The sequence below is a fragment of the Giraffa tippelskirchi genome, chromosome 12 (assembly GCF_054371585.1).
Source record: "Giraffa tippelskirchi isolate mGirTip1 chromosome 12, T2T-mGirTip1v1.2.pri, whole genome shotgun sequence".
NCBI lineage: Eukaryota > Metazoa > Chordata > Mammalia > Artiodactyla > Giraffidae > Giraffa > Giraffa tippelskirchi.
This window is the reverse complement of record NC_137286.1, coordinates 47281572-47299399: the sequence shown is the minus strand read 5'-3', so window position 1 is coordinate 47299399 and position 17828 is coordinate 47281572. Positions and strand designations below refer to the sequence as shown.

The window sequence follows — 17828 nt, the reverse complement described above, 5'->3', positions numbered from 1 at the left end:
AGAAGTGGAAGGAAGTTTTCCTAGCAATGTCTCTCAATTATTTTGATTCCTGATAATTATCCAGCCTCAAAACAATATTTTTAATGACCTATTAGCTGACAACATGATTAAATCCTCCTTGGATCATAGCAAAAGCAAAGAATCAGAAACCAACAGACTTGTGGAAGGGTTTCTTGCCAGTCCTCGATAATAACCCATTGTTGCTGCTGTTCAGTCGCTAAGTCATGTCCAGCTCTCTTGTGATCCCATGTAGCCTACCAGGCTTCTCTGTCTATAAGATTTCCCAGCAAGAATACTGAAGTGGGTTGCCATTTCTTTCTCCAGGGGATCTTCTTGACCCAGGGATAGAACCCATGTCTCCTGCTTGGCAGATGATTCCTTACTGCTGAGCCACCTGGGAATCCCAATTCATATTCAGAATTGGGAGACTCCTTTGTTTCCCAGGGTAATGTTGCAGAGCAAAGTTTAGACTGGGTGTGTGTGTGACTTTCCTTTGTAAAGTGGGAGACAGCTGGTTATACAAGGGGAGAGGGAAGCTGGACTTTAAAGACTCCAGTTCCATTCCCAGGTCTAGTCCCATGGGAGTTGAGGATCTGATACCTGACTCTCCTAAAACCCTTCCTGTCCCCAGAGTTTCCTCTGACAAAGTCACCTTGTCTGAAAACAGCTGCTCTGCATTCCTTCCCTTCTTCCGTCCTCTCAATGTTGCCTCCTAAGGAGCTCAGGAATCTGTCCCAAGCTCTTCATCTTCCCTATCTAGTACTCTGGCTGGTCTTCCCACATGGTGCAGTGGTAAAGAATCTGCCTGCCAAGGCAGGAGACACGAGAGATGCAGGTTTGATCCCTGTGTCGGGAAGATCTCTGCAGAAGGAAATGGCAACCCACACCAGTATTCTTGCCTGGGAAACCCCGCGGACAGAGGAGCTGGTAGGTTACAATCTATGGGGTTGCAAAGAGTCGAACACAACTGAGCAGGCACACACACATGCACCACTCTGGCCACCAGGATCTTATCCTGCCTCAGTGTCCACAGTCACCCTGCTCCCACTCCTCTTTCTCCAGGCATGGTCCAGTCCCCTCATACTGCAGCCAGAGTGAGCTCCCCCAAATGTAAATCTGCTGGTGAACCAGCTCTGGCTGAAACTCTTTCCAGCTCCCCCAAACCTTCAGGAATCTGAATAGGAATGCTATCTCTCTAGTGGCCTTATCCTTTGTCCTGCTTCCCTTAAATCTGTATTCTGGTCAGAAATAGGCCCATGTACCCCTGAGCCTGAGTGGTTATCTTGCGATGCCACCGCTGCTTGCAAAATGGAGCTAGAAGGAATCTGACTTCTTAGGTAAGGGTCTTGGTTTGGATTTGAGCTGTTTTCCCTTAGTTTCTTTAAATGTCAATCTCCTTAATTGTAAAACAGAAATAATAACTCAAAGAATTCGTCAGACTAAATGGGTGTGTTGCCTGGCATATTGTTAATGCTCAATAATAAATGCAAACTCGTTATTATTGTTTTTATTATTCAAGTTGCAGTAAGTTAGCTGTTAACCTCTGTTACTGTGCCGAACTGTGAGCAACTAGAATCTCCACCGACGGCGCTTATTCTATGTATCCCATTGTGAAGCCCATTCAGTTCAGTTCAGTTCAGTCGCTCAGTCGTGTCCAACTCTTTGCAACCCCATGAATCGCAGCATGCCAGGCCTCCCTGTCCATCACCAACTCCCAGAGTCTACCCAAACCCATGTCCATCGAGTCGGTGATGCCATCCAGCCATCTCATCCTCTGTCGTACCCTTCTCCTCCTGCCCCCAATCCTTCCCAGCATTAGGGTCTTTTCCAATGAGTCAACTCTTCACATGAGGTGGCCAAAGTATTGGAGTTTCAGCTTCAACATCAGTCCTTCCAGAACTTATTACTTATGAAGAAAGTACTGCAAAAGGATCAATGAAAAAAACAGCGCCGAAGAAGCAATCCTAATTTTTAAAAATCTTTCTTTAGTGCTCATCAGGTATATTATTATTTCACCCAGTCTTCTCAACACTGGAGGAGGTAGGGGCCACCTTCTGCAAATGTGGGTGTGTACTCCGTAAGTCATTCTGCCTTTAGTGGCATGGAGCCCATAAGAGTCCACATCCCCACCCAGGGAGGGGGATGAATTAAGGCCTAGGGACCTAGATGGGAGCGGACCCTGGCGAGAAAAAAGGCCACAATCCCTTCCAGTCGGCTTTAAAAGTTTCCGCGGGCGGGGCCCGCTTGGGCACAAACCACGCCCCTCTAGGAGTCCCCGCCCCTTTTGCTCCCAAGTGCCAACCGGCAGCGAGCCAGGCTCCCGACCAATCAGAAGAGGCCTTAGGCGGGCGCTGCCGTCCAGCTAGCCAATAGGCGGGCGGCCGCAGCGGGGCTTGCCCGGGCGTGTAGCAGCTGCCGGCTGCCTGGGAGCCACGTGCTGGTGTGAGGAGGCTCGCGGGGTTTTCAGGTGATCTCGGGGACTCTGCCAGGGATCGCGGGGTGGGGTGGGCTGGCGCGACATGTCCAGGCCGCGGAGGGGCCCCGCGAGGTGTGTCCGCCCCCGACTTGTGGCAGGGGGACTCCCGGCCCTGCCGGCTCGGCTCCCGGGGCCCCAGGAGTGCAGGCCTGGCCCGGGGCGCCTCCTGGCCCGCATCGCGCCCTGCTCTGGGGTCTCGGGTCTGAGTGGGCGGCGCTGGGCAGTGGGGCCCGGCCTGGTGGGCGTTGGCCGGGCAGCCGCGACCCCTGAGTGACCAGTGCCTCAGTCCCTCCCTGGTGAGGCCGGGCCTCCCGCACGTCACTCTCCGGGAACGCCGGCGGCTGGAGAAGACTGAGCAGGCTCTCCTCGGACTTTCTCGTCTCGTTTTAACTTTTCAGTAGCACAGGGGATCTCATCGAGCCAGCTTTTCTCAAATTCCGGCGATTATTAGTGTCCTGTTGCGGGAGGCGGAGGCGGGGTGGGGCCGCGCAGTCTTTGAAATACAGATTCCAGGGCCCTTTTCCCCAAATGGCAGTTAAGAAGGTGTGGGGGTAGGCCTGGAAATCAGTCTTTTTAAACAGACGTCTTAATTGTTTCTGATAATGAACTGCTTTGTGGAGGTCCCTAACCTAGTTCGACCCTGGGTTTAATAAACCCTAGTTTTAAGTTAGGTCAGCCATCCCCAACTTTTTTTAGCACCAGGGACTAGTTTAGTGGAAGACAAAGTTTTCCATGGATTGGGAAGGTGGGGCGGATGGTTCCTGGATGATTCAGTGTGTTACCTTCCTTTCTAATCTAATGGGGCTGCTGATCTGACAGGAGGTATCGGCCTGTGGCCCAGAGTTAGGAGACAGTGTCTTGGTCCTGTTCATCCAGCTCTTTAGTGCCAGAGCAGGGTCTAGAACTGCCCATCTTCCTGATAGCCAGCAAGTTGGTGGCCCTGAGGCCACTGGCGATTCTGACTTTGCGGTTCCTTTGCCCAGTGACCTGGTGGCTGCTGATTCAGATGTTGGTTCTAGGGTGGAGAGAGATTTGTTTGTTTCACTGAAACATTTGTTGTTTGAGCAAAGCTTCTCCTTAGCTTCACTGAGCTCCACGTGGCAGCCCAAGATGAGGACTGTGTGCCCTTGATGATTAATTGTTGGTTCTGATGTGTCAGCTAGGTCAGGACATGTAGAAGAGGACTGCTTTCATTTCATGGAACAAAGAGCCACTGAGACCTTTTTTTTTTTTCCTCCTGCATATTACTCTGCGACCCCATGGACCTCCAGCCTCCTCTGTCCATGATATTTCCCAGGCAAGAATACTGGAGTGGGTTGCCGTTTCCTTCTCCAAGAGATCTTCCCGACCCAGGGATCCTGCCTCTCCTTCATTGGCAGGTGAATTCTTTACCACCATGCCACCAATATCTGGCTTCTTTGAAACCTTGTCAACAGGTTTAGAGAGGCCATCGACCCTAGTCCGGGCCTCAGCTATTGACCTTGCAGGGTCCTTAGTCATCTCAGAGAAGGACAAGATCCCTCCTCCCCTACAGAAGGCAGTTATTAGCAGGTATCTGTCTTCTTAGACCTCATTCTCCCCATTACTGGGCCTAGGCAAGTTGAGGTTCTGTATCTGTCAGCCTCAGTAGGTGACTTGTGAATATGAAGAAGTTGATTATAGTTGAGAGCCCCTTTAAAAAGGAGAAGAGTTCTTGGGGGAAGGGATCAGGAAGCAGAGGGGGGATGCGGCACGGAGCCTCCCCTCTGGCCCAGGCATCACCAAATGGTAGTTCATCTCTCTTCCCATTTCTCTTAATCTCTGCTGCCCTTGCGCAGACTCCTATGTTCTTTCTCCAGGTCTCTTCCTTTAAGGCAGTTGAGATCCTGTCCCCCTCTCCCTAAAACTCTGGAGATTGATGGTTCGCACCCACTTTTGGATGAAGCCCCAGCTTTGACTTTTCTCCAGGGACAGTTCTTTCTTACTGTCCCTGTCTCCTCGCCCCCTACCTCCTTTCTTTCCAGTTGCTGCACCCAGATCCTTGCTTTCCCACCATGAATCTGTCCTGCCTCTTGGACTTTGTGTCCATGTTTTTCTCTGTCTGCATGCCCTTCCCTTCCTGGGCTGACTGCTAGACCTTTCTGAAACCCTTCAAAATGTCTCCTCCACTGCCAGGCCTTCTCTAACTTAACGCTTCTGCTTTTTAAATACCTGGCCTGGTGACAGTCACAGGTCCTTTCATATATTTATGTGTGTGTGTGGGTGTATGCAGGGAGTTTATAATATATACATATAATAAATGTAAATATGTAGCATAGTGGAGATTTGGCCACAATACAAATGTATACCAACCAGGGGAAAGCCTAGGATATGACACTGTGCTGACTCCACAGAAAATCCCTTTGATATTATGAAGAATAGTTGATTCAGGAGTTAAGGATGAGCAGCTCAATTTTAATCAGATTTACTAGGAAATAGCATTTTCATGAATACGGTTGCAACTAAAATTGATCACCTATAAATATTTTAAAGGCTACATCAAAGTATATAGTCTAGATGAAAAACAGATTAATGAACCAAGAGACTGAAATAATGGGGTGGGGGAGGGGAGGATTGTGAGTTTGTGATTAGCAAATGCAAATTATTACATATAGGATGGATAAACAAGTATAACATTGCTGCTGTTGCTCAGTCGCGTGCAACTCTTTGTGACCCCATGGACTATAGCACACCAGGTTCCTCTGTCTGTGGGATTTTCCTGGCAATAATACCGGAGTGGGTTGCCATGCCCTCCTCCAGGGGATCTTCACAACCAAGGGATAGCACCCTCGCCTCCCACATTGCAGATGGATTTTTTTTTTTTAATCACTGACCTACTGGGGAAGCCCCCTGTATAGCACAGGGAACTATAGTCAATATCCTGTGATAAACCTAATGGAAAAGCACATGAAAAAGAATATATATATATGTGTGTGTGAATGTGTATGTGTATAACTGATCCTTTTGCTATACAGCCAAAATTAATACAACATTGTAAATTATACTTTAATAACATTTTTAAAAATAATAATAATTAAAAAACATGCAAAAAAAACCCTGCAAAAAAAACCCTGCAAAAAAAAAAATGCAAAAAAAAACCCTATATGCGAGTCAGAATAAGAGACACAGATGCATGGAACAATTTTATGGACTCTGAGGGAGAAGGTGAGGGTGGGATGTTCTGGGAGAATAGCATTGAAACATGTATATTATCGTATGTGAAACAGAACACCATTCCATGTTCGATGCATGAGACAAGGGCTCAGGGCCGGGGCAATGGGATGACCCAGAGGGATGGGATGGGGAGGGAGGTGGGTGGGGGGTCCAGGAAGGGGAACACATGTAAACCCATGGCTGATTCATGTCAATGTATGGCAAAAACTATTACAATATTGTAAAGTAATTAGCCCCCAACTAAAATAAATAAATTTATTAAAAAAAAAAAAAACATGCAAATCCTAGCACACATGGATTTTACCATTTCCTCTTCACACAGAAAGGGTAGGTTCTTGTCATTTTACATGCAAAGAACCTGAATTGGTTAGGTACTTATTCCAAGCTGAGCTAGCCCCTGCTCTGCCTGCTTCAGAGTGCTGGTTTTCTGGTCTATTGAAAATCTACTGGCTGACTTAGCACAGCAAATGAGATGAGGGTTCCCAAGCTACATCCTTGATGACTGGGAAGATGCTGGTCTTACTGCATGGGGTTTGTAAACCCACATGAGCAAACAACTATTTCCTGTGACCCTGGTGTGTGACAGTATCTCCTGTCAACCCAGCATTCAGGCATGGAGAGCTTGGGGGAGGTACCACAGAAATCTACAGCACTGTAAATCAGGGCTTTTTTCTGTTTCTCCTTTTTAAAATTGAGCTGGTTTACCAGCACACCTATGCCTGTAGGCCATGATTAAACTACAAGTCCAACTATGTTAAATGTTTGTAGACAGTGTTATGATTAGTGAATTAGAAAGTCATATAATAGATACGTCATTTTGGTTAACACATAGCAAAAATACAACTGTTGTGGGCTTCCTGTGAAATAGTTTCTCCAGATTCTGTTGTGGGTCTGTACCTTTACATTGCATAAAGCTTTTGTTTGTTTATCTAAAATGGGATTTCGTATATATGTACCATCTCTGTAACCTTTATTTTCTCATTTTGTTTATTTTCTCTTACACCTCTCTTCAAGTTTTTCATAATTTTTAGTTTAAGCTAACAATGTTGGAGGTAGGCTATGGCATGGAATTTGAAAGCCTGGGTTCTGGGTTCAGCATGAGTCTTTGTTTATTAATTGGACAAATCACTAAGCCTTGATGCCTCAGTTTTTGTACCTATGATATGAGGATAATAATACCTTTTTGAGTTGTTGGAAAGATTGAGTGATTCCATGTAAAGTATTTAAGACAGTGATTTTGCAGGTGATACTGACTGTGGGAATACAGTTATCATTAAAACAGGTCCTTGGCTCTGGCTGGGATCTTGAGACACTGTACAGCAGTTGAGCACTGGCTGGAGGGAGGGGTCGTGGAGGGGCAGGGCGGCCGGGCCTACTCCTCACCCCACCCCTCTGCCCTGTTTCTCCTCCAGGCTGCTGCCCGGTTGGCAGATCACCTCCCAGGCCTCCCTGTCCCTGAGCGGTGCACAGATGGGGATGGTACCCCGGGAAGCTCCTGAGTCAGCGCAGTGCCCGAGCCCTTCCCTGTCCAGCCTGAATGCCAAGGATGTGCTTCGGAGGAAGCACAAGAGGAAGAGCCGACAGCACCAGCGCTTCATGGCCCGGAAGGCCTTGCTGCAGGAGCAGGGGCTGCTGAGCCCATGCCCGGAGCCAGGACCCTCCCCTCTGCCTATGCTGCCCGGAGCCCCGCCGGGAACAGTAGCCGCCAGCAGTGCGAGGCAGCGTCCGCGGGCTGAATCTGGAGGTGCTGGGTGCAGCAGAAAGCCAGCCCCCAGGGACTCTGCCGGCCCGTTGCCCAGCAAGTGTGTGGCCATCGACTGCGAGATGGTGGGCACGGGACCTCGAGGGCGGGTGAGCGAGCTGGCCCGCTGCTCCGTGGTGAGTTACCACGGTGAGGTCCTCTATGACAAGTACATCCGGCCTGAGATGCCCATCGTGGACTACCGCACGCGCTGGAGCGGCATCACCCGGCAGCACATGCGCAAAGCCATCCCCTTCCAGGTGGCCCAGAAAGAGGTGAGGGCAGAGTGGGGGGCTTAGCCCGGGTCTGAGGTAACACGTAGCCACTGGAAGCAGAGAGACCTTGGGAACCTTACTAAGCTTCTTCAAACAGTGGGTTTCCTCTCCATAGGAAAGGGTGAGTAGAAATCCTGCCTTACCTGCATGGAGGGCTTGCTGGCCGTCCCACGTGGTAGTGTCTATGGAGAGGCTGTGCCTTTCCCACAAGATGAGAAATAGCTTACACTCTACATTTTCTTCTTCTGTTATAAAAGTACTATGTGTCTGCATAAAATGTGTAAGGTCCATAGCACTGTCACCTTCAGGTGTTAATATTTCGGTATTTTTTTATGTTAGTTTTTCATTGCTTTGTTGTTGTTCAGTCACTAAGTCCTATCCCACTCTTTGTGGCCCCATGGACTGCAGCATGCAGAACTTCCCTGTTTTCCACCATTCCCAGAGTTTGCTCAAACTCATGTCCATTGAGTCGGCGATGCCATCCAGCCGTCTCATCCCCTGTCGTCCCCTTCTCCTCCTGCCTTCCATCTTTCCCAGCATCAGGGTCTTTTCCAGTGAGTCAGCTCTTCACATCAGGTGGCCAAAGTACTGGAGCTTCAGCTTCAGCATCAGTCCTTCCAATGAATATTCAGGGTTGATTTCCTTTAGGATTGACTTGTTTTATCTCCTTGCTGTCCAAGGGACTCATTGCTTTGAGGAAAATTAATCTGTGGTTGGGACCACACTAACATGCCAGGAACTCCCAAACATCCTTGAGCATAGGAAATATACCTAAATCCTTATTAACAGTCTTGGATTCTTGTCCCAGATCCTCTCTGTAGTGATTCTGACCCTGCAAGTCTCTAGGTCTTGGGAGGGGTCTGTTGTGTGTTTCTAAAAACCATTGTGCTGTACTAACCTGCACGATAAATACCCCAGAGCTGATGGGGAAAATGGGATTAGAGACACAACACTTAAACTTCATCAGTGACCCCCCCCCCCCCCCGGATAAAAAGATAGAAACCTAATAACAGTGGAAGCACAGTTTTGCACAGGTTCAGTGGTTAAGGAAAGTATAAACACACTGCTCTGGTGCTTTGTGAGCAAACTCCAGAAGATAGTGAAGGACAGGGAATCCTAATGTGCTGCAGTCCCAGGGGTTGCCAAGAGTCGGACATGACTTGGCGACTGAACTGAACTGAACTTGCCTTGAAAAGACCCAGATACGACTTAGCAACTGAAATGAACTTGCCTTGATAAGACCTGGAGCACTCAGGGAAGTAGCTGTCAGGAGGATGGTGGTTTGTGCTGTGGTGGAGAGGTTAAGGGTATTTACCTGAAGACAGGAAGTGGGAAGCCAGGTATAAGCAGCACGCAGGTGAGCTAAGCTGGCTGGTAGACTTCCCACGTGTGGGCACTTCGTGATTTCCCCGTGGCTGTGCTCAGCTGGGTATGGTTTCTGCGTTCACTCAGTGTTTATCAAGGGCAAAATTTGCATTATTCTCAAGTCACATCAATCACATTGGGCCATTCTGCATTTTTAAACCAAGCATTGTAGCAAAGCTATACTTAACATTTCTGGTTTATTCTTGGGGTGAGGTACATTTAGGAAATACTAATACAAGTCATCTTGTGTCTTCCCCTTTCACAGCAGATACAGTGTAAGCATTTCTTTTAAAAGGATATTTCAAAGCGAGCTGATCAGGAATAGAGGTAGCAGGAAGGCAGATGGGTGGTGAACCCCCCAGCTCCTTGGGGTGTCTCTCGGCCTGCCAAGAGCAGGCCCACGCTGGATTGGCCCACACTCAGCCAGTATGGATGGGGTGTGCTGGGTCCCTTCCCACCGTGTGGCTTATGTGTCTGTGTATGGGGTGGTGGCCTATCCCTACCACTGAAGTCTAAATGTGCCTTATCCATATGCTATGAAAGCTGAGTTTAGTGAGAAACCATGCATCACCAGCAGAGGTGGCTGTGGGAGGCCGGCAGCAGGTGATAAGGAGATGCGAACCCAGGGAAGAGGGCTAGAGGCCCAGATGTGGCTTCCCTCTGAAGGCAGGAAAGAGAGGCTCACCCTGTGCAGATGGTCTGAGCTGAGCCAGAGGGCAGGTTCCGAGGGTGAGAGGCGGGAGTCCTGGACGGCAGAGGGGCAAAGGGACAGAAAACAGGGACTGTTGCGTTAGTGCTGAAAGAGCTGTCTTTGGTCGCATGTCTCCAGTGCCTGGCACAGTTCTGTGACCACCTGGCACGTCTCCCTGGACCCCCTCCTGTGAGCTGAACTGTCACTGGGCACCGCTAGTCTAGGCATACATGTCCTTGCGTTTTACAATGAACTTACATTGAGGGGCAGCTGAACAGGCCATGCGGAGCTGAACATGTACTTGGACAACATGGTTAATCCCCCAAAGGAGAGCACAGCAGGGGTCCTGGTGGCAGCTGGGGAGGCCTCCTGATGTTTAAAGCTGAGACCTGTCGTGGGAGGAGCTGGTGGAAGTTGGGGGCGGCAGTGGGCAGGAGGGGGTGGGGGGGGCTAAGTCTTCCAGGCTGAGAAGAGGCTGGGCCAGGAGGAAGTATGCTTGTCTGGGGTAACCTACCCATCTAAGAGCTCCTTAGTGCTCACAGCCACCCCTCCAATGCGGTTGCCAGCTTTCCCATTTTGCGGGTGCGGGGGAAGCTTAAACAGGCCCCTGGTGATAGTGAGTACTGAGTCAAGGGTCTGCATTCAAACTTTGAGCAGTCTGATTAACTGTGGGGCCCATGGTCACCCCTGTCTACGCTGCCTCTCCCCAGAGGGGTCCCTGGACCACTGCTCAGGGTGTCAGGATGTGGCCCTTCCTGACTCCTCCTCTGTTCACAGATCCTCAAGCTCCTGAAGGGCAAGGTGGTGGTGGGCCACGCCCTGCACAACGATTTCCAGGCCCTCAAGTACATCCACCCTCGGGGCCAGACCCGGGATACCACTTCTGTCCCCAGCCTCCTCAGCCAGCCAGGCCTCCATGTCCGGAATCGTGTCTCTCTTAAGGACCTGGCCCTGCAGCTGCTGCACAAGAAGATCCAGGTGCGTGGGGCAGGAGGGGAGTGGGAGCGGGGAGCCAGGGGCCACGGGCAGGCAGTGCGGGGCCTGCCGCTTCCCCAGCCTGGTCCTGGGACTCCCGGGTGCACACGCAGCCCTGGGTGTTTTCTGTCCACCCTCCTCGTCTCCAGTAGGTTGTGACCAGCAGCCACGGCTCCCAGGCTGCTCTCTTTAGATCCATCTCCCACCTAGTTCCTGCTTCTGTCCTCTCGTTCACATGTAGAACTCCATCTCTTGCAACCAAGATTGGTCAGGGGTACCTGCTCACTCTTGCTCCTCCTGTGTTTCACATTCGTTATTCCATCTGCCCTGCAAGCCTTTGAGTTGGGTTTAATGTGTTTATTTTTTCCATATGACTGCGTCGAGTAGATCTTCGTTGCTGCCTGTGGACCTTCTCCAGTTGTGATGAGTGGAGGCTGCTCTCTGGTTGCATTGCTTGGGCTTCTCAATGCAGTGATTTCTCTTGTTGCAGGGTGTGGGCTAAGCCCGCGGCTTGTGGGATCTTCCCAGACTAGGGAATGAACCCACATCTCCTGCTTTGGCAGGCAGATTCTTTACCACTGAACCACCCACGAAGCCCAGAATCAGGGATTTTTAAACCAGGTTTTATATTTAAGGAAACAGGCAAAAGAGATGGCTTGTGGTACTGCTGGCATTCCAGCGCTCTTCTTTGTGACTGGGACCCGTGTCCTTCTCACTGAACCAGGCTGTGCACCACCTGCGTTCTGAGAGTACATGTCCCTGGGCCTGGACACAGAGCCCGGGGTGCCTGACTCCCCCCAGGACTGCGGGCAGTGACACGTGGGCTCTCCTCTGCAGGTGGGCCAGCACGGGCACTCGTCAGTAGAAGACGCCGTGACGGCCATGGAGCTCTACCGGCTGGTGGAGGTGCAGTGGGAACAGCAGGTGGCCAGCAGCCTCCGGGCCCCCCCTGAGGACAGAGAGCCCGACAGCAGCACGGACATGGAGCAGTACATGGAGGACCAGTACTGGCCTGAGGACCTGGCCCAGGGCACCAGCGGAAACACGGGGGAGGCGCCAGGCAGACGGGAGTGAAGGAGGAGAAGCTCCCTTGGGAAGCGGGACCAGGAGAGTGCCTGGGGCAGAATGCTGCTGGCTGCCCCCAGGGTCTGAAGAGGGGACCACCTGCCCACAGCACAGCCCTCCTCTCTCCAGGGCTGTTGTCAGCCCTTCCTTCCCAACTCCTGTGGTTTTGCTAATGGCACTTTATAGTCCCTGTGAAACTGGCAGGTGGGCTAGCTGCTAGAACCCAGCAGAAGCAGGGAATGCGCCAACAGGTGACATCAGCGGCCGCCCCCACCCTCCTGCTGTGCCCTCTAAAAGGGATCATGTCTCCCTCCTTGGGGGTGGTGGGTGGGGGTGTCAATATTCCAGAGTTCCCTTATCTCCACCCAGTGACCTGGGGCAAAGTTTTCTTCCTGTTGTCACCAGCTACCTCTTCCCCCTAAGTCACTTTCAAGAGAATAAACATGCCCTGAGGCTATACAGTTAAGGCCACTCCAAGACCATTTTGTCCCTTTCTGAACTGGAACTCTGGCGGCAATGGAACAGCAGAGACCTCGTATCACGGGGAGCTGGGTCCTCGCCTGCTTGCAGGCAGAAGTCACCAGCTGCTCTTCTGGAAGGAGGGAAGGCAGATAAGACCGGCATATGCATCTTGACCCAAGTCAGGCATTCCTCCTGCCCCCTCAGCACTGGGCTCTCAAGCAGAAGTCTGAGAAACAGTAGAGCAGTTTAAATTCTGGGACACCTCTGCAGAATTGCCCACTGGGATCTTTATTGAGAGCAAGACCACAGGTCTCTAGGGGTGCAGAGGGCAGGTCTGCCAGAGTCAGACTGGGCATTGACAGCTGTGTAGTTGTGCCCACACTCGGGTGGGTGTCCCCAGCCACTTGTGGTTGTGTGAGTGGGTGGGTTTTCTCCAAATTACTAGAAATGTTTTCTGTCAGGATTCATCCCCCACCCTTCTGTCCTTTTTCCCTAAGGAGCAGTTTTGTGGTATTAGGGTACCCCAGAGCTCAAGTCACACAGACACTCTGAGCCCCATCTTTGCTCACCACTTAATAACTTTGAGACCTAGGCAAGTGTGTGACTTCACTCAAGTCTGATCCCTCATCTGTAAAATGGGGATAATGGTACCACCTACCTCACAAGGTTGTTAGTTTTTGTGAGCCTGGAGGCTGGCTGTGTTTTCTTTAAGGATTAGTGTTAGGTTCTTCCAAGTAACACCTGAACACACCCCGAGGCCATTGGGTTAAGGGCTTTGGCTCCGAGAAATGAAATATTTCCAGCCCTATCAGTAAATAAAGAAAGTCACAGTCATCAGCAATTGCAGATTGCAGCCCTTAAAATGAACTGGTGAACCCTGAGGGAACTCAGGGCTGAAAAGAATACCTGCCATCTAGCAGTCATCAGACTAGCCACTCCCTACGGGTGAGCCCTGAAAAAACTAAGGATGTGAAACACAGGATACTGGCCCCAGAGAGCTGAGGCGCCAATCAAAGGAGTGATTTCTGCTTGAGCCCAGACTCTTGCACCTTCCCATACATAGAAAAGCACTAAACTCCTTAACCCGAGATTTCTGGTTTTCTTTACAGCATCATATTTTGATGTTCAGACCACTTGCCCTTTGTTTCAAAACTCCTATATAACCTGACCACTCCTCTCCTGATCAGAGCAGCTTCTCAGAGCTCTGACATGCGTCTCCTGGGCTGCAGTCCTCATTTTGCACTCAAGGAAAACTTAACTCGCATCTCTCACGTTGTACGTTTTTTGCCCAGACAGGACTTAGCCTTGTGGCTGTCCCAGTAGGTAGGACACAGGCCACCGAGGACAGCTCAGAGGTTGTGGGCCCTCACTCTTCCCTGTGCTGCATGGATTTTGTATCAATCTGAGCAAAGCAGCAGGGCCAGGGAATGAGAGACACTCCTGAAAACAACAGCAAATGTAGGGCCGCAGACTGTTCTGGGAGCTGGCTGAGTCCCTGACCCGCTGCTGGTCGGCCTCCAGGACTTTGTTCTAGGTTCCTTAAAAACCTGGCTGACGCTACACTCACAGCTGAGCAGTTGCTTTGGGTCTTTGGTCTTTTGGGCTGAGGGATGGAGCTGTTCGCATATGGAGTTGTACTCGGTTTAAAATCAGCTTTGTAAAACCATTCTGGAATGAAACTCAACTGGAAAAGTGGGTGAAGAGGCCTTTTCTTTGAATCCTCCAGCCGAGGTGGGAGGGGGCTTGGTGGAGCGGTTGTGGGGACCCCGGGGCACCAAGTCTTGCTGGGTGCTTTGGCCTTTGAGGTGGGTGGCTTTCAAGATGGTGCTTTGGAATGTGGCAAGAAAATATTAGAGCTACAGAATTTATGTAGTTTATTTTTTTATGTAACTGCCCTATCATTTATAGAGCACAAGTTTATTAAACTTGTTTCTCTTTGAAGCTATGTACTCACTCTTTATCTTAAATTTTTTTTTTAGTTTTAAACATAAAATACACAGCTTAAAATTTACCATCTTAACCATTTCTAAATGTAGAGTTAATAGTGTTAAACATACCCACATTGTTGTGCAACTCATCTTTAGAAGTGTTCAGTTCAGTTCAGTCGCTCAGTCGTGTCTGACCCCATGAACCGCAGCACGCCAGGCCTCCCTGTCCATCACTAACTCCCTAAGTCCACCCAAACCCATGTCCATCAAGTCAATGATGCCATCCAGCCATCTCATCCTCTGTTGTCCCCTTCTCCTCCTGCCCTCAATCTTTCCCAGCATCAGGGTCTTTTCCAATGAGTCAGCTCTTCGCATCAGGTGGCCAAAGTATTGGAGATTCAACTTCAACATCAGTCCTTCCAATGAACAGTTATTATCTTACAAAACTGAGACTCTATACTCATTAAACAATAACCCCTCAGACCCTCCTCCTTTCAGCGCCTGGCAACTAGTATTCCACTTTGTTTTTATGTATCTGATTAGATACCTCATATAAGTGAAATCTGACTCAATGGACACTAGTTTGAACAAACTCCAGGAGATGGTGAAGCACAGGGAAACCTAGTGTGCTGCAGTCCATGGGGATGCAAAGAGTCAAACATGACTGAACAAGGATAAGTGGAAGCCTACAGTATTTGCCTTTTTGTGTCTGGCTTACTTCACTTAACAAAATGTCCTCAGAGTTCATCTCTGAGGTTGTAGGATGTGTCAGAATTTCCTTCCATTTTAAGGCTAAGTAACATTCATTTGGATGTACATGCCATCATTTGTTTATCCATCCATGGACAAGCATTTTTATCGTTAATAATGCTACTGTATCTCTCCAGGACTCTGCTTTCGATTCTTCTGGATATACACCCAGAAAAGTGGGATTATTGGCTCGTGGTAGTTCTGCGTTTAATTTTTTAAGGGATTTCATATTGTTTTACACAGTGACTGCACCACTTTACATTCCCAATGGCTACACAAGGGTCCCAATTTCTCAACATCCTCACCAATATATGTTGTTATCTTTTTGGTAATAACCATTTTGACAGGTGTGAGGTGGTTACTCGTGGTTTTGATTTGCACTTCCCTGATTTAATGTTGAACATCTTTTTCACATGTTTATTGGTATATAGTTTATTTTTGATTCATTCTTTTTGTGTCTTTAAAAATGTATTCATTCCACTAGTACAGTTTGATGTGTTTTAAGTTGAACCACATGGAATTGCTATATCTGACTGTTTGAGGTGGTACCATCTGTGGTATGTAATTTTGGAATTCACAGACATATTTTAGGGGTTTGTGACAGCTGGATTTCAAAGGGCAGGTTGCCTGTAGGGAGAGGTATGTGACCTACCAATGGGCCAACTGTGGCAGGGTATGTGTCAGCTAAGGTTGAGAGATTTGCCAGGAGTGACTCACTTTCCTGCTGTTGCCTGACCTGAAGAGATCTGGGGACTTGGTCCGGTAGATGAGTGACACCTGGTTAAACCTGGGAAGCATCACCACAGGGAACCCTGCAGCCCATCCCCTGGCTGGAGTCAGGGATTCCTCCCCTAGGCTGTTAGCAGTTCCTGTGTCCAACCTCAGCACACAGTTGTTATTCAGTCGCTCAGTCATGTCCGACTGTTTGCGACCCCATGGACTGCAGCACGCCAGGCTTCCCTGTCCACCGTCACCCAGAGGTTGCTCAAATTCATGTCCGTTGAGTTGGTGATGCTATCCAACCGGCTCATCCTCTGCCGCTCCCTTCTCCTTTTGCCTTGAGTCTTTCCCAGCAGCATCAGGATCTTTTCCAATGAGTTGTCTCTTTGCATCAGGTGGCCAAAGTATTGGAGCTCCAGCATCAGTCCTTCCAATGAGTTTTCTCTTTGCATCAGGTGGCCAAAGTATTGGAGCTCCAGCATCAGTCCTTCCAATGAGTATTCAGGGTTGATTTCTTTTAGGATTGACTGGTTTGATCTGCTTGCTGTCCAAGGGACTCTCAGGAGTCTTCTCCAGCACCACAATTTGAAAGTATCAGTTCTTCAGTGCTCAGCCTTCTTTAGGGAGTTACTTTTTCAATGTATGTTCAAGTAGCAAGAATTTTGCATCTCCTCTTAAATCAGGGTAACAATCCTTTATGCGTTTGAGGGACAAGAAATCCCCAGACAGTCTGGATTCAAGGAAAATTTGCTCATTCAGAATGGGAACCAAAACTTCTAACTCAAATTTGAACCAAGAACAACACACAGGAACAATGCCTTACCCTTTAAAGATGTTTCAGTATCTGGTTTTCTTTTTGAGGTCTGTTGAATGAAGCTGGATGTCTCTTGGTGAATACATTGAGAACCTGGGGAAATTCCTTTCCAAGCCGCAAATCTTTGTGACAATTTGGAGGCAGTCAGATTTGACAGCTCAAACCTTGTTCCATGTGGATCTGGGGTAGGAAGCAAGAGGGGGATGATCAACTCACCCCAGTACCTACAGACAATTTCCTCATTAAAGCTGATTCTACTTTTGCCCCAGTTGTAACTCATTTATTCAGTAGATACTGAGTGCTCCTTATGTACTAGACATTGTTCTAAAGGGTCAGAGTTCTAGCCTGAGAGCTGTCCACTTAAAAAATATTCACACCCTAAAAGTTGAGAGTTATGTTTTATTCAGTGGGATTTTTAGGACTTCTACCCACTCCAGTATACTTGGGCTTCCCCTGTGGCTCAGCTGGTAAAGAATCTGTCGGCAATGCGGGTGACCTGCGTTCGATCTCTGGGTCGGGAAGATCCCCTCTAGAAGGGAAAGGCTACCAGCTCCAGTATTCTGGCCTAGAGAATTCCATAGACTGTATAGCCCATGGGGTTGAAAGAGTTAGACACAACTGAGTGACTTTCATTTCAGGCCCTGGAGACAGCATTTCAAGTGACCCTGAGAGAACTGCTCCAAGGAGGTGAGGGGAGGAGCCAAGTTATACAGAGGTTTTGAAACAAAGTTTTGCAAAACAACAAAAAGAAAGTTTTTAACTTTTGTAACAAAAGTTTTGCAAAAGTTTTAGGTAGTCTCAACATCAAAAGATTATTGTTAATTAAAACCAGATATCCCAAGGGCTTCCCAGGTGGTGCTAGTGGTAAAGAACCCACCTGCCAACACAGGTAGACATAAGAGACGTGGGTTCGATCCCTGGGTTGGGAAGATCCCCTGGAGAAGGGAACGGCAACCCACTCGAGTATTCTTGCCTAGAGAATCTCATGGACAGAGAAGCCTGGCCGGCTGTAGGTCCATAGGGATGCAAACAGTCTGAGGTAGCATGCATGCATGCACAGATATCTCAAGTTAAGGAATTTGGTGCTTTTCTATGTATGGGAAGATGCAAGAGTCTGGGCTCACTGGAGTCATTCCTTTCATACGCATCTCAGCTATCCCAGGCCAGTATCCTGTGTTCTTTTCACACCCTGAGCTCCCTTGGGCTCACCATACGGAGAGTGGCTGCAGTCTGATGACTGTTAGATTGCAGGTACTCTTATCTTCCTGAGTGCCCTTCGGGTTCACCAGTTCACACTGGAGGGCTACCCTGCGGATGACGGTGACATCCTTGTCTGCTGATATGGCAGGAGATACTCCATTTCTCAAAGCATCA

At 49.1% G+C, this 17828-nt stretch overlaps 1 protein-coding gene across 5 annotated transcripts; it reads left to right on the top strand.

Annotated features, from left to right (window-relative positions):
* The first annotated feature begins 2388 nt into the window (after positions 1 to 2388).
* Positions 2389 to 12246, top strand: AEN (apoptosis enhancing nuclease). Of its 5 annotated transcripts, XM_081551996.1 has the most exons (5): positions 2389 to 2467; positions 3748 to 3855; positions 7081 to 7684; positions 10518 to 10718; positions 11553 to 12246. In XM_081551996.1, the coding sequence occupies exons 3-5, from the start codon at positions 7139 to 7141 to the stop codon at positions 11787 to 11789; spliced, it is 984 nt and encodes a 327-aa protein (XP_081408122.1). In that variant the 5' UTR covers positions 2389 to 2467; positions 3748 to 3855; positions 7081 to 7138; the 3' UTR covers positions 11790 to 12246. The 5 variants fall into 5 exon arrangements, with proteins under 5 accessions (XP_081408122.1, XP_081408121.1, XP_081408124.1 ...); XM_081551995.1 differs by lacking the exon at positions 3748 to 3855; XM_081551998.1 differs by lacking the exon at positions 3748 to 3855 and having other exon boundaries at positions 10518 to 10779; positions 11517 to 12246.
* Positions 12247 to 17828: the final 5582 nt, after the last annotated feature.